Genomic DNA, 27,930 nt, shown 5'->3' with positions numbered 1-27,930 from the left:
GGTTTTGCTCTGTGGTCAGGTAGTCCAGGTGAGGCTGATGGTGATCAAACTGAAACAGTAACTGAGAGCAGTCAGTGTTATATATGTGTGAGATAGCCGACATACTACTAAAAATATCCAAATCAATAAAGTTAGTGGTGAAAATGAAAAATGTGTCTTTTATTTTACAAAAAAACCCACATGACATTTTGGCCAACCCAGTACTATAGAATTGTACACTTGAATCTTAAATAATGGTATTGAATATGTCACCCCAGTCAATTTAATGAAAAAAAGAAGTTATTCTTGATTAGGCTTTCAGTTTGTACTTGTATGTATGCTTTATTGCTTTGTTAGTGTTCTTATGTTATTTCATTTCTGCATTATTTGTCTATCAGGTACATCGAAAGCTCCTCAGAGCAGGAACATTGTGCTTTTCTTATAATACTTTCAGCATTAAGTAAACATATAAGAAATGAAGCGGGACTGTCTTTAGTGTATCAGGCTACAGACAAGAACATTCTGATTAGATATGCTAGACATAGGGCAGGGCTACCTTCTTTGTGTGTATCCTTGAAATTCTCAGGACTAAGATTGATTTGTTGGTCACCATCTAGTCACCATCTAGCCATCTGGTATATTACTTTGTCATCTCCAAAATGATTGAAGAGTAGAGATGGATTGACCCCAAAATATTCTTATAATCATGGGAATATAATAATATGTAAGCAGCTTATTTTGAGGTAGAGAAAATGCAACCAATTTCAGTAATCACATTAGATTGTATGTGGAATTTACACTTATGTTTACACTAAAGTTTCATTTATTTAGAGACTTAAAAATATATTCTGGTTGTCTAAAAAGTACTATTAATGCAATATTTGATTTTGTGTTAAATTTTATTCATTTAAGGAATTCACCTCCTTAAACAGAATTTGCCAAAAAGGAAACCAGGATTCATGGCTAAATCATATGATCCAATAGCCCCTATAGCCGAGGAAATCAGCGAAGAGGCATGTCTCTTATGTTTTGATGAATTTCAGGTAAGGTAGTGGTGTTTCTGGATGTAGAATGGTATACTGAATGAAGTGTGAATATTTAAAGTCTGTTTCTGGTTTTATCATTGCTTTATAAATTGATTTGAATTATCTCTTACGACTTAAACATTACTATCCAGCTCAGGAGTCGGCACACTCCAGCTTGAACCCGGCAAATCTGGCCCATCAACCATTATGTGACCAGTGAGGAAAAGAGTAATTTTTATATTTTTTAAAGGGTCATTAAAAAAGAAAAAAGAAAATTTAATAGCCCATTTGTGGCTTGCAAAGCCTAAAATATTTATTGTTTAGCCTTTCATAGGGAAAGTTTGCCTACCCTGATAATCTAGTCAGTGGATTCACATTTCCTCAACACCATGATGTAGATAATGTGATCATTACAAAATAATGTGCCTTTAAAGATGTTTGAGTTTTTTAATTGCTAAATAATGCTTTTATATGATTCACATGTCTCATTTAAGCCTCACAACTAACTTATATGTAAGGAAAGGAGAGAATTGTTCTAGTTGAACTTTTAAAGTTTCTTCTAGTTTCAGGAGTCTCTGAAATTGTGACTCTAAGTTGGCAGTAAGTTATTTACTGGTCTTTATTTCTTACGAGAGCAAATACAGGATGAAGTGGAATGCCATATCATATATATCTTATGCTTATTCTGTCTCCTGCATCATGTCCAGGGTGGTTGTGGTAGTAGTGGTAGTGGTGGTGGTGGTGGTGGTGGTGGTGGTAGTAGTAGTAGCAGCAGCAATAGATGCCCTAGACTAAGAATTACTTTCTCTTTGACTTCTTTCTTTATTAGATCTGAAACATAGTAGTTTGTTTTCCTGTAATGCTTAAGAGCATTATAGAAACTGAGAGCATCTCAAGAGCAACTGACTATTGGAGTTAAAATAGGAAAATCCACAAGTACTGAATGTAGGCTTAAAAATAGAGCTTCACACCAAAGCTTTTGAAAAATATTTCTGGAGCTGAGTACAGGAACTCCTGAGACTGATTGCCTAGAACAGAGGCCCAGAGAACTTTTCAAAGGTAGGAAACTAACATTCATGTATGCTCACTCTTTGGTAGATCCTGGGTGATTCCCATAGCGCATTTCATATTCCTGAGGAAGGGAGAGAATTGTCCTGGTTGAATTTTAGAATTTCTCCAGTTTTAAGATTCTCTGAAATGATGCATTTAAATTGGTAATGAGTTATTTCTTGTTCTTTTGTGATTAAAAACTTGGGTTAGTGGAAATATGATGTGGCCAGGATGCTTTTATCCCAAATGAGGCAACTCAATCCACATAACTAACAACAATTTTCATGTATGATAGAGGAGAAGAGGCCTTTTAGCTAGGAGTGGTGTAACACTGTACCATTTGGGGAAGAGGAATCTTTACTTCTTTCTCCTTTAAGTCATTTTACTATAGCCTGACATCTACCCTTTGTATTGCAAAGGTACAAAGGTCTTTAAAAGAAAGGCATTTGACTATGAAGGCATGGGTTTATTTCTGGGCTCTCTATTCTGTTCCATTGATCTATGTGTCTGTTTTTATGCCAATACCATGCTGTTTTGATTACTATGGCCTTGTAATACAGTTTGATATTAGGTATTGTGATTCTTCCAACTTTGTTCTTCTTTCTCAGGATTGCTGTGGCTGTGCGGGGCCTTTTATGGTTCCATACAAGTTTTGAAATATTTGTTCTGGTTCTTTGAAATATATCATTGGAATCTTGATAGAAGTTACCTTGAATCTATAGATTGCTTTGGTTAGAATGGACATTTTAATGATGTTAATTCTTCCTATCCGTGAACACAGTATGTGGTTCCACTATTTGTATCTTCTTTAATTTCCATCTTCAGTGTCTTATAATTTTCCACATACAGGTCTTTTACATCCTTGGTTAGGTGTATTCCTAGAGGTTTTATTCTTTTTGAAGCAGTTGTGAATGGGATTGTTTTCTTGGTTTTCCTTTCTGTTAGTTGTTGGCATATAAAATGCATCTGGTTTCTGGATATTAATTTTGTATCCTGCTACTTTGCTGAATTCATTTATCAGTTCTAGTAGTTTCTTGGTGGAATCTTTGGGGTCCTTTGTACAGAATCATGTCATTTGTGAATAAAGATACTTTTACTACTTCCTTTCTAATTTGGATGCTTTTTATTTCTTCTTTTTATATGATTGCTGTGGCTAGGACTTCCAGTACTGTTTTGAATAAGAGAGTTGAAAGCAGACATCCCTATCTTGTTCCTGATCTTAAGGGGAACGCTTGTAGTTTTTGCCCATTGAGTATGATGCTGGTAATGGGATTGTCATATATGGCCTTTATTATGCTTAGGTATGTTCCCTCTATTTCCACTTTGCTGACAGTTTTTATAAATGGTGCTGGATTTTATCAAATGCTTTTTCTGCATCTATTGATAGGATCATGTGGTTTCATCCTTCATTTTTTTATGTGGTGAATCACATTTATTGATTTGTGAATGTTGTATCAGCCTTATATTCCCAGAATAAATTCCACTTGTCCATGTTATATGATCTTTTTGATGCATTGCTGTATATGGTTTGCTAATATTTTATATTTGACGAGGAAGCAAGGATATACAGTGGGCTAATGTTAGTTTATTCAATAAATGGTATTGAGAAAATTAGACAGATACATGCAGAAAAATGAAACTAGACTATCTTCTTACACTACACAGAAGTATAAATTCAAAATGGATCAAAGACTCAAATATTAGACCTGAAACTATAAAAATCCTGGAAGAAAACATAGGCAGCAAAATCTTCGACATTGCTCGAGCAATTTTTTATTGGATATATCTCATGCAGCAAGGGAAACAAAAGAAAAAAATAAATAAAATGGGACTACATCAAACTAAAACCTCTTTGCACAGCCAAGCATTTAATCAACAAAGTGAAAAACAATCCACAGAATGGGAGAACATATTTGCCAAACATGTGATAAGGGGTTAATATCCAAAATTTACAAAGGATTTACAAAACTGAACACCAAAAAAACAAAGAACCCAATTAAAAAATGGACAAAGGACCTGAATAGACACTTCTCCAAAGAGAATGTACAGAGGGTATACAGATGGATGTACATCTGTACAAAGAGGATGTACAGATGGCCAATAGACATATGAAAAGATACGCAACTTTGCTAATAATCAGAGAAACGAAAATTAAAACCCCAATGAGATGCCATCTCATACCTGTCAGAATAGCTATCATCAATAAGTTAACAAGCAAGTACTGGCAAGGATGTGGAGAAAGGGGAACACTTTTCCACTGTTGGTGGAAATGCAGGTGGTGCAGCCACTGTGGAAAGCAGTATGAGGATACCTCAAAAAATTAAAAATGGACCTGCCTTTTGACCCAGCTATCCCACTTCTGGGAATATATCCAAAGAAACCCAGAACATTAATTTGAAAGAACGTAAGTATCCCTATGTTCATTGCAGCATTATTTACAGTCACCAAGATATGGAAGTAGCCCAAGTGTCCATCAATAGATGAGTGGATAAAAGAACTATGGGACACTTACACAGTGGAATACTACTTGGCTATAAAAAAGAAAAATTTTACCCTTTGTGACAGTGTGGATGGACCTGGAGACCATTATGCTTAGTGGAATAAGCCAGTCAGAGAAAGACAAATGCCATATGATTTCACTCATATATGGAATCTAATGAGAAAACTGAACTAACAAGGAAAATGGGGACAGACTAATAGAGAACAGGATGTCAGCTAGTAAGGGTGGGGAGTTAGGGTATAGAGGAACTGAGCAAAAAGGAAAAAGGACTCATGGACATAGATAACAGTGTGGTGATTAGTGGGGGAGGGAGGTATAAGGGACTAAAAGGTAATGGGAAAAATACAGTAAAGTTTTAATTTAAAAAAAATGAAAGGCTTGTGAAAAAAAGATGTTCCCCTGCTACTCTGAAGAAATGTATGTACTAAGTACACCAGGGTAGTATTGTAGAAGGAAAAGGGCGTCATTTAGTTCTCAATGTAGCATCCAGTTACCAGTTATGCTGCCTTCAACAACAAAAGTCATTGATGAATCGCTGAAGGCCATCTTTCATGGTTTCTCATTGTCAGTCTCTTGAAGTAGCTTGAAATAAAATTGAATTGGCACACTTAAATTTTGGATTAAGGTACTGAAGTTACAAAACTTTTAAGTATATTATTATCCAACTTTTGCAAAATAATTTGTGGTTTACAAACATTTTACATCTTTCATTTAATTCTGTAAAGTAATTATTATCTTCATCCTATAGATGAGGAGTATAAAATATTAGAATTTCCTATGTAGCATGTAAAAATTATTAACTTAAATATATAACTTTTAAACAATCACAGAATTGATTGGCATATTGACATGAGGAGCATTTGGCAAGACTATTTTGGTGTAGGAAGCAATGAAAATCTGGCTGTTCAAAGGAGATCCTGAGAGGATTAGCAGCAAGCAGGGCCAAATTACCCACTAGGTGCAATAGTCACAGTACCTGGGGTCCATGATACTTCAGGGGCCCATGAAAATGTTTTAATTTCTTAAAAAATTTTTAGTATATTTTATTGATTGTGCAATTACAGTTGTCCCAGTTTTCCCTCCTTTATCCACTCTCTGTCCTGTACCCCACAACCCTGCAGCTTCTCTCACCCTTATTTCATGTCTGTGGGTTGTACATATAAATTATTTGAATTATCTGTTTCCTATACCATTTTTGACCTCTCCCCATCTATTTTATGCCTACCAATTATGCTTCTTATTCCCTGTACCTTTTTCTCCCCTCATTCCTCCTCCCCCATTCCTCCCCTCCCCACTGAAAACCCTTCATGTGATGTCCATTTCTCTGATTCTGTTCCTGTTCTAGTTGTTTGCTTTTTGTTTTCATTGTTTTTCCTTTTTTTAAGGTATTTGTTAATAGTTGTGAGTTTGTTGTCATTTCACTGTTCATAGTTTTTGATCTTCTTTAATTTGTTAGATAAGTCTCTTTAACATTTCATACAATAAGGGCTTAATGATGATGAACTCCTTTAACTTGGCTTTTTCTGGGAGCACTTTATCTGCCCATCCATTTTAAATGATAGCTTTGCTGGGTCATGACTTCAAATGCTACTTTCCAGCCCCTTCTTGCCAGAAAGGTTTCTTTTGAGAAATCAGCTGATAATCTTATGGACACTCCTTTGTAGGTAACCCTCTCCTTTCCTCTAGCTGCTTTTAAGACTCTCTCTTTATGTTAAATCTTTGGAAACTCAATGACAGTGTGCCTTGGTGTGTTCCTCTTTGGGTCCAACTTCTTTGGGATTCTCTGGGCTTCCTGAACTTCCTGGAAGTCTATTTCCTTTGCCAGATTGGAGAAGTTGTACTTCATTATTTGTTCAAATAAGTTTTCTATTTTTTGCTCTTCCTCTTCTCCTTCTGGCACCCCTGTACTTTGGATGTTGGAACATTTAAAGTTGTCCCAGAGGTTCCTAAGCCTCTCTTCGTCTTTTTTTTTTTTAATTCTTGCTTTTTTATTCTGTTCTGGTTAGATGTTTGTTTTTTCCTTTTGTTCCAAATTGTTGATTTGAGTCCTGGTTTCCTTCCTGTCACTGTTGGTTCCCTGAATATTTTGCTTTATTTCACTTTGGGTGAAAGATACTTTGGGTATCTTTCAGTTGTTTCATTTTTCAGCCAAGCTCAGTCAGTTCTGTGAGCATTTTGATTATCAGAGCTTTAAACTCTCCATCAGATAGACTGACTATCTCCTCATTACTTAGCTCTCTTTCTGGAGTTTAGCTCTGTTTTTTCATTTTGGCTCTATTTCTTTGTCTTGGCACACCTGTTATGTTGTAAGAGGGTGGAGCCTTAGGTATTCACCAGGGCAGGGCAACCCTCCTTGCTGTGCTGTGGCTTGGTCTGTGGGGGAGGGGCCAGAGAGGGGAAAAATGCAGGTTACCTGTTCTGCCGAAGCCCACTTTCCAAGGAACCCTTGTGTGAGACTGGGAGTTTCTTCCACCCTGGCAACCCTCACTGCAGTCTACAGTCAGCTCTGAGTCTCATTTTCCTTTTCAGCCAGCCCCACACCCACGGTCTGCTGCCTTGCCACTGGTTCTCTCTCTCCACCCCTGTTACTGGTCTGGTTGGTCTGGTTGACTGTTTCTTTAATTCTTTGGTTGTCGGAGTTCCATGCAGTTTGATTTTCTGGCATTTCTGGTTGTTTATTGATTTTAGATTGGTTGTTATCCTCCTTTTGGTGCAAGGAAGCAAAGGGTTTCTATCTATGCCTCCATCTTGGCCAGAACTCTCTTCTAACTTCTTTTAAAGTTTGAAGAAAAAGTGAGTATGTTAGTAATTGATCCAGCTTGTCTGTCTGTATGTGTATTATATTTGCCTTGTACCAACATACTAATAAATTATAATTTATGTATATGTATTACTTTATTTTTAATTGAGGAAGGTGCTCACAAGGGTAAAAGTACCTAAGTCCCATTAAAGTGATAATGCTGCCCTGATAGTGACTTTGTAACAGAAACCTGGTTGCCTTGGGCATTCTGTGTTTAGTTCAGATTTCAGGAGGTTGATATACAGTTGGAAAGAAGGAAAGAAAGCAACTACCAGGATACTGATGTTCTTAATGAACTGAACTTTGCAAAATGAATGCAACCAGCAAAAGGGATATTCCAAGTTACATGTTAAATATAAGGGAGATCAAGGAGGAGACAGGTACCTTACTTATATAAGATATTGCTTTCTAACAGAGAAAGAGGATGTGATAAATCATCATTGCCCCATCAAGAGTTGATTTGATGTTCATTCACTCATTCAGTAGAGAGCTATATTATATACCACAGAACCGTATCCTGTCTCACAGTTATAAGGACCGTTTCTGGTCATCCAATCTGTATAGTAGCTAGTCCACAAACTTGTCAACAACCTTGAACTTGTGTGGTATTGCTTGAGGTTTAGGTCAGTCTTTTACTTCCTCATGTCTTTGAACTAAAGGCACAGAGGGAAGTTTTCACTTGGTAAGAGACAGGAACAAAGAGACAGAAGAAGAAACTGAATTACATTAGGGGAAGGAGTGAGAGCTGTCTGTAATCCCAGGCTAAGCTCCAGTTCCCAGGATGTGCTGTCAGTACTGTTCCCATCCTGGGGCCTCAAGTAAACCTGTTGTCTTTAGCTGAATCTCCTGTTTCTTGCAAACAGAGACTTGTTGAAATGGGAACTATTCAACTCATGTTTTGCTTCTATCTTCTATGTCAAAAGGGGTTCCCCTATGATCTACGAAAGATGCATAAATCGAAGTACTGTCACCTTCCTTAATATAAAATCTGTTACCTCCAATGGAAGGAGAATTACCTGATGAACTAAAGCCCAAGCAAAGCAAAGAGATGAGGTATCTATTAGGGTGCTTTGGGCTATAGGTAACAGAAAACCCAACTAAAGAGGGCTTAAACTAAGGGGGATCTAGAAATATTATGCTATGTAAGACAGTGTCATTTCCTTTGCTCAAGCCCTCCTGTATCTTCTCTAACCTTATCTCCTATATTTTCAGCCTCGCTCATTGCTCCCTACTGTTTCCAGTCCTATTTTCTTCATAGATTAGGGAACTATAGCTAATAGTGGGTGCTTTACCAAGTGCTCCTTTCTCACCAGGGCTCTGAAGAAAAGATGTGCAGACACTGTAAAACAATACTAAATGCGAAATTGATTGCTTTTATTTGATCCCAAATTTACTGTAGCATTCTACAGTAAATGTTAGAGTTGACAACACAAGAGACCCTTTTCCCTTGAGCAAATTGACCTGAATGTCCTAGAGTGAAAAAAATGTTAATAATCTTGCTTTTATTTCCTCTACAATTCCAAACTTGAGTTTTGGAATTTATCATTGCATGCAAGAAAAGGCCAATATCCGCACATATCCATTGGTGAAAAGTGCCAGAGAAAGTGAGAGTATATGGGCCAGAGTGTGTCCTCTAAGGATTGATGTGATCACTGAGCAGGCAGAGCCTGGGTTTCCTAGGTTCGATATCCTGGATGGTTTTCTGCTGGTCTTTGAGAAGCAACTCCAGCACATCAAAACTGGATTATTAGAAGTTCAGATATCTTCTGTATCCCTTTTCTAAAAACCAAGAGGGTAAAAGGATACCCCAGATATTGCTGCACCAGCACTCCAATACACAATATCCACACAATTTAGAATAAACATGCAGAGTCTTTGCACTGGACATTCTTTGAGCATAGAACAGTATTCATACCCATCAGTATAACTCTCACTTCTTTAGATTTTTAGCCCCTTAACAAGGCTTATCCTTACACCATTTGAGACTGCAGTTTTCCATTCACTTCCACACTATCGATGCCCTTTACCCTCTTTTTTTGGTGACATATATCTCCTTCTAACATTACCCATGTATATTTACCCATTATGTTTATTGTTCATTATATATTTTTCTCCATAAGAATGTAAACTTGAAGGCAGGAATCTTTATGTTGCTAACTGATGTATCTCGAATGTCTAGAAGAGTGTTTGAGAATGAGTGAATGACAATATTGAGTGAATGAAGAAATGAACAGATGAGTCCCAGTGCCAGAGGATAACTACTGAAGTGGCCCTCCAACTAAATCCCCCTTCCCTCATATATAGCAACAACCCACACTTTTTCCCATCAACATTCTGAATTATCTTAACTCTTTTGTCTAATTTAGCAGGTATCTCATTGTCTTAATGTGTATTCCTTTAAGTAATAATGGTTGAATTTTTTCTATGTTTGTTTACTTACTACCTAAAAGCCATCTTTTATAACCTGTTTGAGGCAATGCCCATTTATTTACTAGAGTGCTTACATTTTATTATGTGTATTGTGTAATATTAGCTACTATGTACTTAGTACTTCCTATGTGCCTATGTTCTTAACTACTTTATTATACTCTATATCATTATATCTATGGCTAAAATTCTGTATAACTCGATATAAATACTATGGCATTGTACTAACATACATACTATACATAGGTAATAATTATAGTTAACATATCTTGAGGATTTACTATATATTTATCATAACAATTTTCTAAGTACTGCATTCATATATTGATGCGGAAATTAAGGGTCAGGGAGATTAAGTGACTTGTCCAAGGTTACTCAGCTAATAACTTTGGAATCTATTATCAGTGTTCTTATTCACTAGTCCTAACAGCTGTGTTATATGTTCTCCTTGGTATATGATATCTCCTATTATGTTTTGAAATATACAGATCTGGACTCGGTGGACTTTTAGTAGATGTTTTTAATGATAGAACCTAAAAATTATTTTTAAGCCTATTAAACCTATTGTAATTAGTGTCATTAGTGTAACCTAGTATAATTATTGACTTACTAGAAAAGAATTTTGTAGGCACTTTAATCTTAATGACAGTATATCTACAATCACCACTTCACTTTTAAAATTGAATCCTATTAGTAATCTTGATTTTTAACTTGTTATTATCAGTCTTTAGATGGTGTTACTGAGAGAGAGAGAGAGAAGAGAGCACCCACAAGAGCAAGAGAGAAACATTGCCTTATTGTTCCATTTATTTATGCATTCATTCGTGACTTCTTGTATGTGCCCTGACTGGGGATTGAACTCACAACCTTGTTGTATTGGGACAAACTCTAACCAACTGAGCCAGCTCGCCGGGGCCTATTGTGTCTTTTCTTATGCTCTTGAACTTAAGGTATTTTTAAGACTATGTTTTGGTAGCATTCAGATTGTATCTGCAAATCATATTCCTCATTAGCTTGGTTGTCTTCATTTAGTGTAGTATTTCAGTTTTACCTGTGGTATTAGGTATATTATTTTGTTTGAGAATTTGTCTAGATAGGTTGTTTTTATGTGTTTTAGTTGCTGAAATAATAAGGACAGGTTTTCTCTAATGTTTTCTTTAGGGTCTTCTTTATGCCCTCCTTGAATGTTTATATCTCTTATGAAACTGTTTTAAAAAAATGATTCTGAAGATATCAGAATACTAAAGGAAAGCTATTTTTTTAAATGTTATTTCTTCCTGTCTCTTTTTTAGGGACACTGGATAGATGTTTTACTAATATGATTTAAAAAGAAAGGGTTTCTGATGAGCAGAATATCATGCAAAATTCTCCTCTGTAAGCTATCAATATCATTTAAAAAATAGTTTTGCCCATTTTTATAAAACAGGAAAGCTATTAAAAACTGCTAATAAAAACAGGTGCTTATTTTTGTGCTAATACTAATTACTGATAATGCATGCTTATGTTTGTCACTCATTACATGGCACTGTACCAATCAGTGGAATGACTGAGACTCAAGCACTTACACATGTAAATTAACCATTAGATTTTTTTTTCTCTTTTTACTTAAGTGAGTCATAATGGAAAGCAACTCTAGGTCATAAAAAATCTTTTCTCTTTAATGCTAATGAAATGTCTCCACGCTCTGTATTAGCAGACTACCCTTATTGGTAATCTGTAGCCTTCTCTTTTGTTCCTGGTGGTAATGAAATGCTGGGTACTGAAAAAGCCCGCTCTTCAAGAATCTGCGGCCAGTTGTCTTCTGTTCACTTATACTGTAAAATTACTGTTCCCCTGCAAAGCTGAACAAGTGCGGGGACAAGATCAAAAGAGTATACATTGGCACCCGCTACACCAAGTGACTCCTGCTTTATTAATTAGCCACAGCTTCTCCGAGTTAATTTACTCTTACAGAGCAAAAGCACTCTGCAGAAACAACAAATGATAATTTAACCACAAGTCTTTATTATTTGCTTTCTCCAACTTTCTCTTTAAACCTTTGCACTGTGTTATATGCTAAATGTGCCTTTAATTTTCTAAATTTTAGGGCACAAGTTGCTTATTTTAAATTTTTTCAAAAACATCAGTGAAATAAATGACCATTTTTAGTCTCTAAAATTCGGTGAATTTTAAATGATATCATTCTTTATAAAAGTCGGCGTATTGAGAATTCAATTTAAAAGTGCAGTTGCTTCTAAAATTTGCAAGCTTGTTCTGTCCTCTCATCAGAAATTCCGCTGGTGTTTAGGCATTTGAAAAGGGCCTTCTCTGTGAGTGTTTTTTTGCGGAAGCAAAATTTGACAGTGATCCTAAGCTCCAAATTAATTAATATCAGTACTAATTTCCTTTTCACTTTAATCACTACTTTGTAAGTTCCTAAAGTCTTTTTAATATAAGAACCTTCAGTAGGTTTTTAGTTTATGTTTTAAAGTTATAGCTTGAGACAGAAAAAAATGATCTGCATATTCCTCTACCCTGGTCATGTTTTGTTTTATTCAAATGGAAAGGCAATAATTAAACTTTTGAGTTAGATGTCAGCTATAAAGAGAAAGTGACTGAGACCCGTCCAATTCAGGTCGTTGTTGTTAGTCGTGTTAGAACCAGTTAGTTGGTAACTTACAGTATTTTGATCTAATTTGAAAGAATTCCACTAGTTTCTATGTACTCTAACTTGATTTAAAAATAACAATGTGATATATATTGTGTGACATATTTTATGAATATATTGAGATTATTTAAAATGTGTTATATATTGAGATTACTAAAATCTAAAATGTGTTATTAAAGAAAGATCAAAACATTTCTACATTGAGAATATCTAAAACCCATGTTATATTCATAACGGAGGGTATGATGATTAATTCAGTCTTCGCTATACGCTTATTTTTCAACTTACTTCCCTCCTTAATTTCTGTATTTCTTTGTGATTTTTGAAAGTCATCATATAGTTTATTTGTTAATTGTGCATTTAAAAATAATTTTAGAAAAGATCAATAGTTATGTATCTCTATACTTAAATGGTTGTATCTGCATTTCTCATTTTGTCAAAAGATTTTAAAAAAATTTTGTTTATTGATTTTAGAGAGGGACAGAGGGAGGGAAGGAGTGAGAGAGGAGAAAGAGAGATAGTTGTTCTAGTTATTTATGCATTCATTGGTTGATTCTTGTATGTGCCCTGACCGGGATCAAACCTGCAACCTTGGGATGGTATCTAATGCTCTAACCAACTGAACTACCCAGGCTAGGGCTAGAAGTTGTTTTTTTAGAGTACTGTGTTAACCGTTCTTCTAAGTTGTTATTTTTTATTTATTTTTATTTTTTTGTGGAAGGAATATTTGTGTTTACAAAGGTTAGGAGAGGCTGGCTGTGCTGGAAGTGACTGCAGTGCCTTTTAATTATTCATGGACAGTAATAGAAGGCACTTAAAAAGAACAATGAAATTGCTTATTTTTGTGATGGGCCATCTGTTGAATTGTTTTGTGCAACAATTGCACAATAGTATCTATGTCATATCATTCTATTTTCAACAGCAGCTGATTATGTCTCACTGGCTACTTGTCCTTATTTCAAAAGTTCCATGACCATTTAAAGTCACCTTTTGAGAAACCTTCGCCAGAAAGGTATTACACATCTCTTACAGTCTGTGTATTTTCTGTCTCTTTTTTTTGGAGGAGGTGGGGGCTGTGATGGCAGTAGGAGGAGGGAGTTGGTCGTGTTCTAATTAATTAGACTTCCGTAAATGTTTAGGACAATTACGTATGCTTTCCACCTGTAGTTTATAAAAGAAGTTCATAAAGAACCATTTGATAATTTGCGTAGAAATGATAGGCTTGCAAAAAAGCAGAGTAAAGTTTAAAAAACTACTATACAGTTTTTTACGCTTTTAATTATCTGCTCTTTTGTTCATGATGATAATTAGAATTTTTCTCTTGGAATTCACTTTCATTCTTAAAAAAAAAAAAGAAGAGCCATTAGCAAATTTGTTAGAACAGAAGTGAAATTAAAATAAAACAAATGTGTTGTTATCCGTAGGTCACTGACATTGCTGATGCCATGATTCTGAAACAGCTTTTTGAAAATCTGTTCAAAAATGGGGTCGTCGTTGTGGCAACATCCAATAGGCCACCGGAAGGTAAAAACAAACCATTGTGCTAATCTCATCCAATTAGGTGGGAACTAACAAACTTTTAAAAGTCCATAACTTTGTACTTGTCTTATTGTGTAAATACATCTGATGGCTTTGCTTACCATTAGTTTTATAATTGACTTAATTTGATAAACCAGTCAGTATTTGTATTTGAAAAATATTTGTATTCCTTGCAAGCTAGATCTAGGTGATCTGCTGTGTTTGATGCACTTGTTCTTTTTCTGAGTATTAGTTCTACCTGTATAGCAAAAAACGCAGGCCTTCCTAACTGTTTTTTATGAGCCATTAAAGAAACTCAGTGAAATGGAAGGCAAAACTCCTAACTACATTTTAGAAAAAAGGCTTAAAGCTCACTTGCTCAAGTAGTTTCTAATACTTTGTTAATTATTTCTAAAAGGCACTTGTGGTTTTATTAGGACATTATATAAGAAGTAAAATACAAGTGATATTTTTTAAAAATAAGTTTAAAATCTTTCTGTCAAGATACCAATGATGTATTTCATAGAACTAGACCAAATATTTCAAAAATTTATATGGACCCACAAAAGACCCCACATAGCAACAGTGATCTTGAGAAGAACAAAGTTGGAAGAATCATACTACCTAATATAAAACTATACTAGAAGGCCATAATAATCAAAACAGCATGGTACTGACATAAAAACAGACACATAGATCAATGACACAGAATTGAAAGCCCAGAAATAAACCCATACTTTCATAGTCAATTAATATTTGACAGAGAAAGCAAGCACACACAATGGGCAAAAGATAGTTTACTCAATAAATGGTGTTGGGAAAATTGGACAGATACATGCAGAAAAATGAAACTAGACCACCTTCTTATACCACACACAAGAATAAGTTCAAAATGGATGAAACACTTAAATGTTAGACCCAAAACCATAAAAGTCCTAGAGGAAAACACAGGCAGTAAAATCTTGGACATTGCTTGCAGCAATATTTTTTCTGATATATCTCCTCAGGCAGGGGAGATAAAAGAACAAAGAAACAACTGAAACTACTTCAAACTAAAAACTTTTTGCACAGCAAAAGAAACCATCAACACAATGAAAAGACAACCCACAGAATGGGAGAACATATTTTTCAATACATCTGACAGGGAGTTAATATCCATATTTATAAAAACTTATACAACTCAACATCAGAAAAAAACAAACAATCCAATTAAAAATGGGCAAAGGACCTGAATAGACACTTCTCCAAAGAGGACATATAGATTGTCAAGAGTCCTATGAAAAGATGTTCAGTATCACTAATCATAAAAGAAATGCAAATTAAAACCACAGTGAGATACCATCTCAGATCTCTCAGAATGGCCACCGTCAATAAATCAACAAACAGCAAGTGCTGACGAGGATGTGGAGAAAAGGGAATCCTTTTGCACCGTTGGTGGGATGCAGACTGGTGCAGCCACTGTGGAAAGCAGAATGGAGATACCTCAAAAAATTAAAAATGTATCTGCCTTTTGACCCAGCTGTCCCACTTCTGGGAATATATATGAAGAAACCTAAAACATTAATTCTAAAGAACATAAGCACTCCTATGTTCATTGCAGTGTTATTTATAATTGCCAAGATAGAAGTAGCCTAAGTGTCCATCAATAGATGACTAGATGAAGCAAGTATGAGACATTTACACAGTGGAATACTACTTGGCTATAAAAAAGAAGAAAGTTTTACCCTTTGTGGCAGTATGGATGGACCTGGAGAACATTAAGCTAAGTGAAATAAGCCAGTCAGAGAAAGGCAGCACCATATGATTTCAATCATACGTGGAATCTAATGAGAAAACTGTACTAAAAAGGAAAATGGGGACAGACTCATAGATGGAGAGCAGGATGACAGCTGGAGGTGGGGCGGTTAGGGGTGGAGGGATGGAGCAAAAAGGAAAAAGGACTCAGGGATATGGACAACAGTGTGGTGGTTGCTGGGGGCGGGGATATGAAGGGGATAAACTGTAATGGAAAATACAATGAAAAAAGTAAAATACAAGTAATATTTACACAAAAATAAGTTTAAAATCTTGTATTATTCAGGTCATCATGTGGTCACCTGACAGTCAGTCTAAAATGGTATTTTATGCATTCTTATTGTTAACATCTTTTGCCTGGCATGGCCTTCCACTAGATATCTGCAAGGCTGAGTCCTTACTTCCGTCAGGTCTTTCCTGAAAAGTTACTTTGGCAATGAAGCCTTGACTTACCCCTTGTTTGAATCTATAACCCTTCCCTGTTTTTTGGTACTGCTTTCCTTATTTGCTCTATTTTTTTTTCCTGTGGCACTTATGGAAACCCAGCATATAATTTATTTGTTGATTATATTTATAGTTTATTTTTTGTTCCTTTCCAGGACACAAAAGCTATGTGAGGGCAGTGAGTTTTATTTCTTCTATTCACAGATATATTCTAAGCACCTACAACAGTGGATTTCACAAGATGGATTTCAGTAAATAGTCTTTGAATGAGTGTTGAAAAATGCATATTTTCTAAGGATTTCTCTTGCTACAGCATTGAGAATAGACTGTGGGGTTGAGGTTTCAAGGTTGGAAGTAAGGAGACTGCTTAGGAGATGAGTGCAGCCATCCTGAGGGGAGCTGATGGAGCAGAGAATGTGGTTAGAGCAGTCAGATTATGGATATATTTTGTAGACAGAGCCAAAAGGATTTACTGATGGAATAAATGTAGGGTATGGGGGGAGGGGTGGGGAGGGATAGGACTGAAGGCTTTGGGCTGCACAGTTGGAAGGATAGAGATGATGAAGGCTACAGGAGAAGTAGATTTAGGTTGGGAGGTGAAAGTAGGGGTTTCTATAATGGCCAGGCAGATGCATGTAAGTGTTTGGATTTCAGTGACAAGGTACGGACTGAAATTAGAAATTTGGGAGACACCTAAAGGAAGCTGGAAAAGGCAGTTACTGAGGTAGGAAGAGAACCAAGAGAATGTAAAGCCAGGAAAGGGAAAGTGGTACAAAAAGAGGGCTGATTGTCTTTGTTAACATGCTGCTAGGAGCTGAAAATGAGGTGGAGAATTGAATTAGAATCGGTAACATGGAGTTTATCCGTGAAACTGAAAAGAGCAACATAGAAATCTGTTGTTTTGTTTTACATAAGCATGTCACACCGATGACATAACTGAATTTGTAATTGCCTAATTCACCCATATTTTACTATTTTAACTGCTGCGAGACTAGGTCTCTCTCATTTTTTGTGTAGTTGATTTTTCTTCCTATTACATTTTAGTGTATTAGTTGGTCTACCTTGTTCCATTGAATTGATTTATGTTGATATCTTTTTGAAATATGATTTTAACAAATTATTTTTAGCTATTTCTGCTATGACATTTATAAACCTGGTAATCATATTTCTATACCTTTAGCCATTCATTAATTAAAATGTATAAATAAAGGAGAACCAAGTTGAGACCCATGTAGTATCTTGGTTTTAGGGAGAGGTCATTTAATTTTAGGGAGATCTTAATTAATTACTTAATTAATACTTTTAGATCCAGTTAGTCAAACAACTGCAGTTATATCTGATTTGTTATATTATAAGAGAATTATAGATGATTTTGTCAGATGCACTTTTTAAAATTTATATAAGGCTATGTATAGAATTCTTGTGATTTACTGGTGTAGCAACCCTATGAGCCACGGCAGTGAGCTTCATCTATCTAGGTGGGAGTGAGGCTTGACTCTACTCTAGCTGACTTGTTTACTTAATAGTTCCATCAGTATTGCCTTCAGACATCCAGTGACAAGCTATGTTTGTAAATAGCATGGTACTAGAACAAGCTAGGATGCGCCGTCCCCCCGCCCCCCGCCGCCCATTCCTCTTTAGCAAAGACTGTTGAAATGAAAACTGCAGTCAGCTCTCCGCCTTCTGTGGTGTGGTAAAAGGAGGACAGACAACCACAAGGAGAGGTTAAGGACTGCTCTGGAGCTCAGAGCTTTGTAGGCGTGCACAGAATCACAGGCCTACTGACAACGTAGCATGCAGAAATTCAAGGTGGAGCCACCCTTGTGGAGAAGGCTGACATTTTAAGATGCAGAATTGTAAAAATTGGTCATTAGCCACAAACTTAAAGAAAGCTTTGTCTAAATATAAGCCATAGAAGAGATACTTGTCTTACATCAGGATTTTTAGCCACAGCAGACAAATGATTATCATAAAAATGAATATTTTAATATAAAGATGGTATATCTTTATATAAATATATGTGACTATAATTAAAAATTATAATATAAAGAAGATGGCATATCTATATATACAGATAATATATGTTTACATAAATAGAAATAGAAATAATTGTATGGGTGTAGAAATAAAACTCAGAGATTAAGTATAGATGAAGGAAAAGGCAAAACTACAGGTTACAGAATGGATCAGCGGAGAGGTGTTTGGCTTCAAAGGGGCAACACCGGAGAACCTTTGGGGGTGACAAACTGTTTGTGTCTGGTTGTGGTGGTAGTTGCATATGTTAAACTGATACAATTGTACACCCCCCCCAAAACATTGTGTATAAATAGAAAACAAATTCTGTGGATGGTGAGTAGCAGAATAGGATCTAGAACCTAGGTTTTGTGACTCTATTAACACATCGTCCTTTGTCTTTTTACCTTGTTGGTCATCACTAATCTTTATCTGTGCTGTCACAGATAAAGAGTGTCCCCTTTTTCAACCATCATAATGCATTAAACTTTTTTTAGGTCACAGATTTTAATCTAGAGTCTAGATAGGTGGTTATTATTTTAAAATCACACTTACTCTAGGAATGCTACAAGAGGTGGGGGAAGAAACTCCCTGGCAGAGGGTCGAGGCAAAGCCCAATGGCTGAAGAGAGAATGGTTCATTTGAGAAATTGAAATGTCGCCAGTGTGACTGGCATGGAGGGAAGGAGCAGAAAGAGGACTCAGTGAGGTACAAGATGCATCTGGAGAAGTGCAAGCCAGACCATGTAAAGCACTCATAGGCATTTTGCATTTTATTGTAAGAGGAATGAGAAGCCATTGAAGTGCTTTAAGCAGGGACTGACGATATTGGAGTTGGAAATACCACTCTGGTTGTAGTGTGGGGACGGTTTATGGGATGGGGAGCAGTGATTGGTGGGTTCAGGGAGACATATTGGGTGGCTATTGAAGGACCCTGGACAAGAAATGACGATAGCTTGGTGTAAGGCAGTTATTCTCAGCTGGGTACTTCTTTTGCCCAGCAGGCAATGTCTGACAACATTTGAGACATTTCGTTGTCATACGTAGGTGGGGCAAAGGGGCACGTGCTGCTATTGGCATCCGGTAGGTAAAGGTCAGGAATTCTGCCCAAACTTCCTATACTGTATGGGATTTCTCCCCCAAACAAAGAATTATCTAGTCAAAAATGTCAGTAATGCCCAGGTGGAGAAACCCTGCATTGTCATAGACTCTATACATTGTCATAGAGTGATGACAATGTATACGGAGAGGATGGATTTGAATGACATTTAAGAGTTACATGAATAACACCTGATTGTAGCTTGGATATTTCTATGAGAAAAATGTATATAGCTTTATTGAAAAGATGAAGTGGCAAAACACACCATGTTCATGAACTGGAAAATTCAATTTCATGTAGATGTTGATTTTCTGCAAACTGAGCTATAGATTCAGAGAGTTCCACTCACAATCTCAAGGGGCGTTTAACTGGTGGAACTTGACAAGCTGATTCTAACATTTATATGGAAGAGCAGGGATCAGGAATAGATCTTAGGTGATTGAACACAGCAGTAGATAAAATAACCAGTGGGATAAAATAGAAAATATAAATTGTATATTCCAAGGATCATTATATAGCTGTGCGTATTAATTTGGACAAATCTCAGAAACATAATAGTGATTGTAAAAGCAAGTAACAGAAGTATAAAAGTGGTGTGATTCCATTTATATAAAATTCAAAAACATACAAAACCAACACAAACATGTAATAAAATTACAAAGCAGGACCAGGGGATGATCAGGACAACAGTGTTTCCTCCACCAGAGGTGGACACAGCAGAGACCTCAAAAGAGTGGGTATCTGCTTCTTAAGTGAGGGCGGGAGGGCGTTGTTTCTCTTTATTTTATAAATATTTTTTTCATCTCCTATTTAATAAAACAAAATATTCTCAAGGGTAAGGGATAAAGTAGAGGAGGAAACAGGCAGTCTGCCAGTACTCGTGTGTAGTGCAAAGTGCCAAGCACACCAAGTTCTGAATGCAGTTAAAAAATAGTAATAGAGCGTGCCCTTTGGGGGGGAAATCATAGCAGCTCGAACCTTTCAGCTTGGACAGAACCTGCCAGTAGGGTGGGCTTCTCTGAGGGTTACTGGGGGACAAACCCGCCATGTCACCGGAGGACGCACCACCCAAGCAGGGTCTGCAGACTTTCACTTAACCCTATTTTTGTCCAGCCCCTCATCCCTACTTTCTCCAGTGCCCCTGAGACCCAGATGTTTTTGGAACAGTCCCACCTCCACCTCAGAGGGATAGCTGCTTGGCTGCAAGGCCTGGGGTGAGTCCTGGGAGAAGGGGCAACCTGTCTGCCTCTCATAGACTTTGGATTAGTCCCCAGTGTCAGCCCCCCAAACCGTGTTCATGATGCTGGTGAAATTCCTGAGCCTCTCCAGGGTTCTGGGGCACCATTTGGCTGCCTCTAGGACCTCCTTCTGGGAACACTTAATTTGAACTTCTACCTCTCTGCTAAGAGAGTAAATGAGCCTTCACTTACTTTCCATCTTTCAAAATGCCAGGCTGTTTGGTTTACTGCTGTATCCCTATTTTTTTTCTCCTGGTAAATTTATATCTTTTTTATTTTTTTACTATAACTTTAGATTTTAAGAGAAAACAGATAAATGCATGTGTTAAACTTGCTACATTTAACTCTAGCTACTATATTTAAATAAAAATGTTTTAAAGCTCCTAAAGAGCCCACAGAGGAGTGTAGCACCGCTCATCATAGATGCTTGAACAGTGCACCTGATCCTTCTGCCCTGATTGTTCCCCTGTCCTCCCTAGCCGCGCAGGGATGAAGGAGAAAACACAAAGATCTTGGTTCAAATCTTGACTCCTCTGTCTACTTACCCAATGATCTTATCACATCAGCTCTCAGAGCTTTGCTTTTTTTTTTTTTTTTTAAATTTTATTTAGTTATTTTTCAAGTACAGTTTTTTGTCTATTTTTCCCATCCCAGCCTCCCCTGCCCCTTGCTCCCCACCTCCCTACTTGTTCCTCCAAATCCCTCCCCCTTTTTCCCCTTAACTTCCCTTCCTTCTCCCCTCTGGTCACTATCCCCTTGTTCTCTATTTCAGTGTCTTTGTTTTTTTTGGGTTTTTTTTTTCTGCTTACTTGTTTGTTTTGTTGTTTAGCTTCCTGTTAAAGGTGAGATTATATGGTATTTGTCTTTCAGCACCTGGCCTATTTCACTCAGCATAATGCTTTCCAGTTCCATCCATGTTGTTGCAAAGGGTAGTAGCTCCTTCTTTCTCTCTGCAGCATAGAATTCCATTGTGTATATGTACCACAATTTTTGGATCCATTCATTTACTGATGGGCACCTAGGTTGCTTCCAACTCTTGGCTATTGTAAATTGTGCTGCTATGAACATTGTGGTGCATAGGTTCTTTGATATTGATGTTTTAGGATTCTTAGGATATAATCCTAGCAGTGGAATTGCTGGGTCAAAAGGCAGGTCGATTTTTATTTTTCTGAGAAAAATCCATACTGTTTTCCATAATGGTTGTACCAGTCTGCACTCCCACCAACAGTGAACTAAGGACCCCGTTTCCCCACAACCCCTCCAACATTTGTTGTTTGTTGCTTTGTTTATGATAGCCATCCTGACTGGTGTAAAGTGGTATCTCATTGTGGTTTTAATTTGCATCTCTCTGATAGCTAATGATATTGAGCATCTCTTCATGTGTCTCTAATGTTCTGTATGTCCTCCTTGGAGAAGTGTTTGTTCAAGTCCTTTTCCCATTTTCTAATTGGGTTGGGCGTCTTCTTAGAGTGGAGTCGTGTAAGTTCTTTGTATATTTTAGAGATTAAACCTTTGTCTGAGGTATCATTGGCAAATATGTTTTCCCATACAGTTGGTTGTCTTGCTAATTTAATACTGTTTTCTTTAGCCATGCAGAAGCTTTTTATTTTGATGAGATCCCATTTGTTTATTCTTTCCTTTACATTCCTTGCTCTAGGGGACATATCAGTAAAGAAGTTGCTGCGTGAAATATCTGAGATTTTCTTGCCAATGTTCTCCTCTAGGACTTTAATGGTGTTATGACTTACATTTAAGTCTTTTATCCACCTTGAATTTATTTTGGTGTATGGTGTAAGTCTGTGCTCAAGTTTCATTTTTTTGCATGTAGCTGTCCAGTTCTCCCAACACCATTTGTTGAAGAGGCTATCTTTACTCCATTTTTTGTTACTGCCCCCTTTGTCGAATATTAATTGACTGTAGAGGTTGGGTTGATTTCTGGGCTCTCTGTTCTGTTCCATTGGTCTATGTGCCTGTTTTTATGCCAGTACCAGGCTGTTTTGATTACAGTGGCCTTGTAATACAGTTTGATATCAGGTATTGTGATCCCCCCTACTTTGTTCTTCTTTCTCAAAAGAGCAGCTGCTATTCGAGCTCGTTTATGGTTCCATATAAATTTTCGAAGTGTTTGTTCTATGTCTGTGAAATATGCCATTGGTACTTTAATAGGTATTGCATTGAATCTGTATATTGCTTTGGGTAGTATGGACATTTTGATAATGTTAATTCTTCCAATCCATGAACAAGGTATATGTTTCCATTTGTTTGTGTCTTCCTTGATTTTGTTCTTCAGGGCTGTGTAGTTTTCTGCATACAGGTTTTTTACCTCCTTGGTTAGGTTTATTCCCAGATATTTTATTTTTCTTTTTGCTATATCAAATGGGATTTTTCTCTTTATTTCTGCTTCTGCTGATTCACTGTTGGTATACAAAAATGCCTTTGATTTCTGGATATTGACTTTATAACCAGCTGTTTTGCCAAACTCATCAATTAGTTTGAGGAGTTTTTGGGTAGAGTCTATAGGATTTTCCATGTACACTATCATGTCATCTGCAAACAGTGACAGTTTTGTTTCCTCCTTCCCTATTTGAATGCCTTTTATTTCCTTTTCTTGCCTGATCGCTGTGGCTAAAACTTCCAATACTATATTAAATAGAAGTGGTGAAAGTGGACAACCTTGTCTTGTTCCTGATCTTAGTGGAAAAGCTTTTAGTTTTTTCCCGTTGAGTATGATATTGGCTGTAGGTCTCTCATATATGGCCTTTATTATTTTGAGAAATGCTCCTTGTATTCCCACTTTGCTGAGTGTTTTTATCATAAATGGGTGTTGTACCTTATCGAAAGCTTTTTCTGCATCTATTGATATGATCATGTGATTTTTGTCTTTGCTTTTGTTTATATGATGTATTACATTTACTGATTTGCGAATATTGAACCATCCTTGCATTCCTGGGATGAATCCTACTTGATCATGGTGTATGATCTTTTTGATATGTTGTTGGATGCGATTTGCCAATATTTTGTTGAGGATTTTAGCATCTATGTTCATCAGCGATATTGGCCTGAAGTTTTCTTTCTTTGTTGTGTCTCTATCTGGTTTTGGAATTAAGATGATGCTGGCTTCATAAAAAGAATTTGGGAGTTTTCCATTCTTCTGAATTTTTTGAAATAGTCTGTGGAGAATAGGGGTTAGCTCTTCCTTAAATGCTTTGTAGAATTCTCCTGTGAAACCATCTGGTCCGGGGCTTTTGTGTGATGGGAGTTTTTTGATTACTGCTTCAATTTCTTTTGCTGTTATTGGTGAATTTAGATTTTCTGCTTCTTTTTCACTGAGTTTTGGAAGATTGTATTTTTCTAGAAATGTGTCCATTTCCCCCTAGGTTTTCAAATTTCTTGGCATACAGTTCTTCATAGTAATTTCTTACAATCTCTTCTATTTCTGTGGTATCAGTTGTAATCTCTCCTTTTTCATTTCTGATTGTGTTTATTTGTGTCCTCTCTCTTCTTTTCTTGATGAGCCTACTTAAAGGCTTGTCTATTTTGTTTATCTTCTCAAAGAACCAACTCCTGGATTCATTGATCCTTAAAATTGTGCTTTTAGTTTCTATGTCATTTAATTCTGCTCTAATCTTGGTTATTTCCTTCCTTCTACTTGCTCTGGGCTGTCTTTGTTGTTGTTCCTCAAGTTCTTGCAGGTGTATGGTTAGGTTGTTTGTTTGAAATGTTTCTATATTCTTTAGGTAGGCCTGTATTGCTATAAACTTCCCTCTCAGGACTGCCTTCGCTGTGTCCCATAAGTTTTGGGTTGTTGTGCGATCATTTTCATTTGTTTCCAGAAATGTTTTGATTTCTTCCCTAATTTCATTCTTGACCCATTCATTGTTTAATAGCATACCATTCAGTCTCCATGTTTTTGGGTGCTTTGGGTTTTTTTCTTTGGGGTTGGTTTCTAATTTCAGTGCCTTGTGGTCAGAGAAGATGCTTGGTATGATTTCAATTTTCTTGAATTTGTTGAGGCTCCTTTTGTGTCCTATCATGTGGTCTATCTTTGAGAATGTTCCATGTACATTTGAAAAGAATGTGTATTTAGCTTCTTTGGGATGAAGGGCTCTATATATATCAGTTAAGTCCATTTCATCTAGGGTGTTGTTTAATGCCACAATATCTTTTTTGATACTTTGTTTGGAAGATCTGTCCATTTTTGATAGTGGGGTGTTCAAATCCCCTACTATGATTGTGTTGCTGTCAATATCTTTCTTGAAGTCCTCTAAGATTTTCTTGATATATTTGGGTGCCCCTATGTTTGGTGCATATATGTTTACAATGTTAATGTCTTCTTGGTGGATTCTTCCCTTGAGTATAATGAAATGACCTTCTGGGTCTCTCTTTACAGCCTTTTTTTTGAAGTCTATTTTGTCTGATATGAGAATTGCTACCCCAGCTTTTTTTTCTTGTCCGTTTGCTTGGAAAACTTGTTTCCAGCCTTTCACTTTTAGTCTGTGATGGTCTTTTGTCCTGAGGTGAGTCTCTTGTAGGCAGCATATGTGTGGGTCATGCTTTCTTATCCATTGAGCTACTCTGTGTCTTTTGATTGGAGAATTTAATCCATTTACGTTTAAGGTTATTATTGATAGGTACTTATTCATTGCCATTTTTGTACCTGTGTTCCTCTCTGTCTCCCTCTTATCCTTCCTTCCCTTAAAGCAGTCCTTTTAGTATTTCTTGTAGAGCTGGTTTGGTGGAGGCATATTCTTTTAGACTTCTTTTGTCTTGGAAGCTCTTTATTTGGCCTTCTATCTTGATTGAGAGCCTTGCTGGGTAAAGTAGCCTTGGTTGTAGGCCTCTGGTTCTCATTACTTGAAATATTTCTTGCCATTCTCTTCTTGCTTGAAGTGTTTCCATTGAGAAGTCGGTAGCTAACCTTATTGGGGCTCCCTTGTATGTTATTTCTTTTTTCTCCCTTGCTGCCTTTAAGATTCTCTCTTTGTCTTGGAATTTTGCCATTTTGATGATGATGTGTCTTGAGGTGGGCCTCCTTGGGTTCCTCTTGATTGGGACTCTCTGTGATTCCTGGATTTGTGAGACTTTTTCTCTTATCAAATTAGGAAAATTTTCTCTCATTACTCGTTCAAATACGTTTTCTATCCCTTGTTCTTCTTCTTCTCCTTCTGGTATTCCTATTATTCGTATATTATTACGTTTCATATTGTCTTGCATTTCTCTTAATCCCTCTTCATTCTTTCTGAGCCTCTTTTCATTTTCTTGCTCTTTCTGTGAGATGCTTTCTACCCTGTCCTCCAACTCACTAATCCTATCCTCCGCTTCATCTATCCTACTTTGGAAACTTTCTACTGTGTACTTCAATTCGGAAATTGTATTCTTCATTTCCTCTTGTCTCTTGCTGATGGTTTCCATTTCCTTTTTGATGTTGCTGTAGTTTGCAGAGAGATCATTATAATTTCCCTGTAGTTTCTGGTAGCTCACTGTGAGCTCTTTGAGCTCTTTGAACTTCGTAATAACCAGTGCTTTGAATTCACTGTCTGATAGTTGATCAGCGTCTATTTCATCTAACATTCTTTCTGAAGTTTCTGCTTTTTCTTTCATTTGGGGATTGTTTCTTTGTCTTCCCATTGTTTGAGACTCTTCTTGTTAGTCTCTGCTTCCAAAATTGATCTGTTCTGAAACCCTGGTTTTATGGTGTAAACTTCTGTGGTATGTTCCTTGTGAAGTTCAGTGGTACAGACTCCTTGAAGTTTCTTGATTTTCTTCGTCTCCACCTACACTCACGCTGGTCCTCGCACTGGTCTCTGCATTGGTCGCCTACCACTGCTGAATGTCCCGGCTCTAGTAGCCGCCTCCTCAAGCACCCAGGCCCGTTACTAGGGCAGTGGCACAGAGGCTGGGAATGTCCTGGCTCCCGTATCTGGCTCTCTCTGCCGCCCAGGGCCGTCACAGGGGCTTGGAGTGTCCCGGTTTCCGTACCTGACTCCCCGGCGTCTAGTCCTGTCTCTATGGCAGTGGCACAGAGGCTTAGAAAGTCCCAACTCCCGTACCTGATTCCCCAGTGTCCAATCCCCTTGCTATGGCAGCAGCACAGGGGTTGTGACCCTCCCAGTTCCCGTAGAGGGATCCTCTGCCACCCCGGGCTGTCTCAGGGGTTTGGAGTGTCCAGGCTTCCGTACCTGACTCCCCGACGTCCAGTCCCGTCGCTATGGCAGCGGCACAGGATTTGAGAGCTTCCCGGCTCCCGTAGCTGGCTCCTCTGCTGCGTCACAGGGGTTTGGAGAGTCCAGGCTTCCATACCTGACTCCCCCACGTCCAGTCCCGTCGCTATGGCAGCGGCACAGGATTTGAGAGCTTCCCGGCTCCCGTAGCTGGCTCCTCTGCTGCGTCACAGGGGTTTGGAGAGTCCCGGCTTCCGTACCTGACTCCCCGGCGTCCAGTCCCGTCGCTATGGCAGCGGCACAGGATTTGAGAGCTTCCCGGCTCCCGTAGCTGGCTCCTCAGGGTCCAGGCCTGTCTCTATGGCGGCGTCACAGGGGCCTTTGGTGTCCCAGCTCCTGCAACTGACCCTTCCGTTGCCCAGGCTAGTAGCTATGGCATCGGCACAAGGGTGTCCCCGCTCTGGTTCCTGACTCCTCTGTCTCCCAGGACCGTCACAGGGGCTTGGAGTGTCCGGCTTCCGTACCTGAGGCCCCGGCTCCCAGGCCTGTTGCTCTGGCGGCAGTACAGGGGCCGCGTGAGACCCAGCTCCGGTAGCTGACTCTGCCGCCGTCTGGTGTTTCAGCGTCGGTCACAATCTCTGGTCTTTTAATTTCATAAATGCTGGGTAACCGATGGTTTATTGTGCTGTTTTTCCATAGATCTGCCAGGATTTTCACCCATGAGTACAGGAGCTAGTATCCGCTCCATCTTACTCCGTCGCCATCTTCCCAGCAAGAGCTTTGCTTTTTTACCTACCTAAGTGCTGCCCAGTGTAGTAGGTTAGCTGGAGAGAGGTTCAATGAATTGTTGTGGCAGTGCTTTTAACTAGAAAGCACTGAAGCTGGGAAAGAGTGTTGGATTCTCATGCCCTGAGTTACTGCGTGCTGCCTTGGCTGCTGGCCCCCCACCCCCACCCCACCAACGCCACAGGAGGTAGAGCCCCGTCCTCTCATGTGTTCAGACATTTTGCGGTTCCTAGACATGATGATCAGAAGGACCTGGACAATAGTGAGGGACCAGAAACCCACAAAGATGGAGGAGGCCAAGAACCAAGTGAGCGTTTTATTAACCTCGCAAAGGGGCAGCTAGGCTGGCTGAGCACTCATGGGTCACTGATAGAGGCGGAGTCCCAGTGCCCAACCTCTAGATACTAGGAGTTCAGGGGCAAGGACAAGGATGGGGCTGGAATTGACAAA

The 27,930-nt window shown here is 37.9% G+C and overlaps 1 protein-coding gene across 3 annotated transcripts in view; it reads left to right on the top strand.

Annotated features, from left to right (window-relative positions):
- The window catches only part of AFG1L (AFG1 like ATPase), a 207,640-nt gene that overhangs the window by 62,453 nt on the left and 117,257 nt on the right, over positions 1-27,930 (top strand). For all 3 annotated transcript variants that reach the window (XM_053664828.1, XM_053664827.1, XM_053664826.1), the window contains 2 exons: positions 892-1,022; positions 13,853-13,952. In XM_053664828.1, the coding sequence (XP_053520803.1) occupies positions 892-1,022; positions 13,853-13,952 (231 nt within the window). The remainder of the gene's footprint in view (positions 1-891; positions 1,023-13,852; positions 13,953-27,930) is intronic.

Source organism: Artibeus jamaicensis, unplaced genomic scaffold (genome assembly GCF_021234435.1).
Source record: "Artibeus jamaicensis isolate MK-2021 breed Jamaican fruit bat unplaced genomic scaffold, CSHL_Jam_final contig_387, whole genome shotgun sequence".
Taxonomy (NCBI): domain Eukaryota; kingdom Metazoa; phylum Chordata; class Mammalia; order Chiroptera; family Phyllostomidae; genus Artibeus; species Artibeus jamaicensis.
This window is presented reverse-complemented; position numbering and strand designations above follow the sequence as displayed.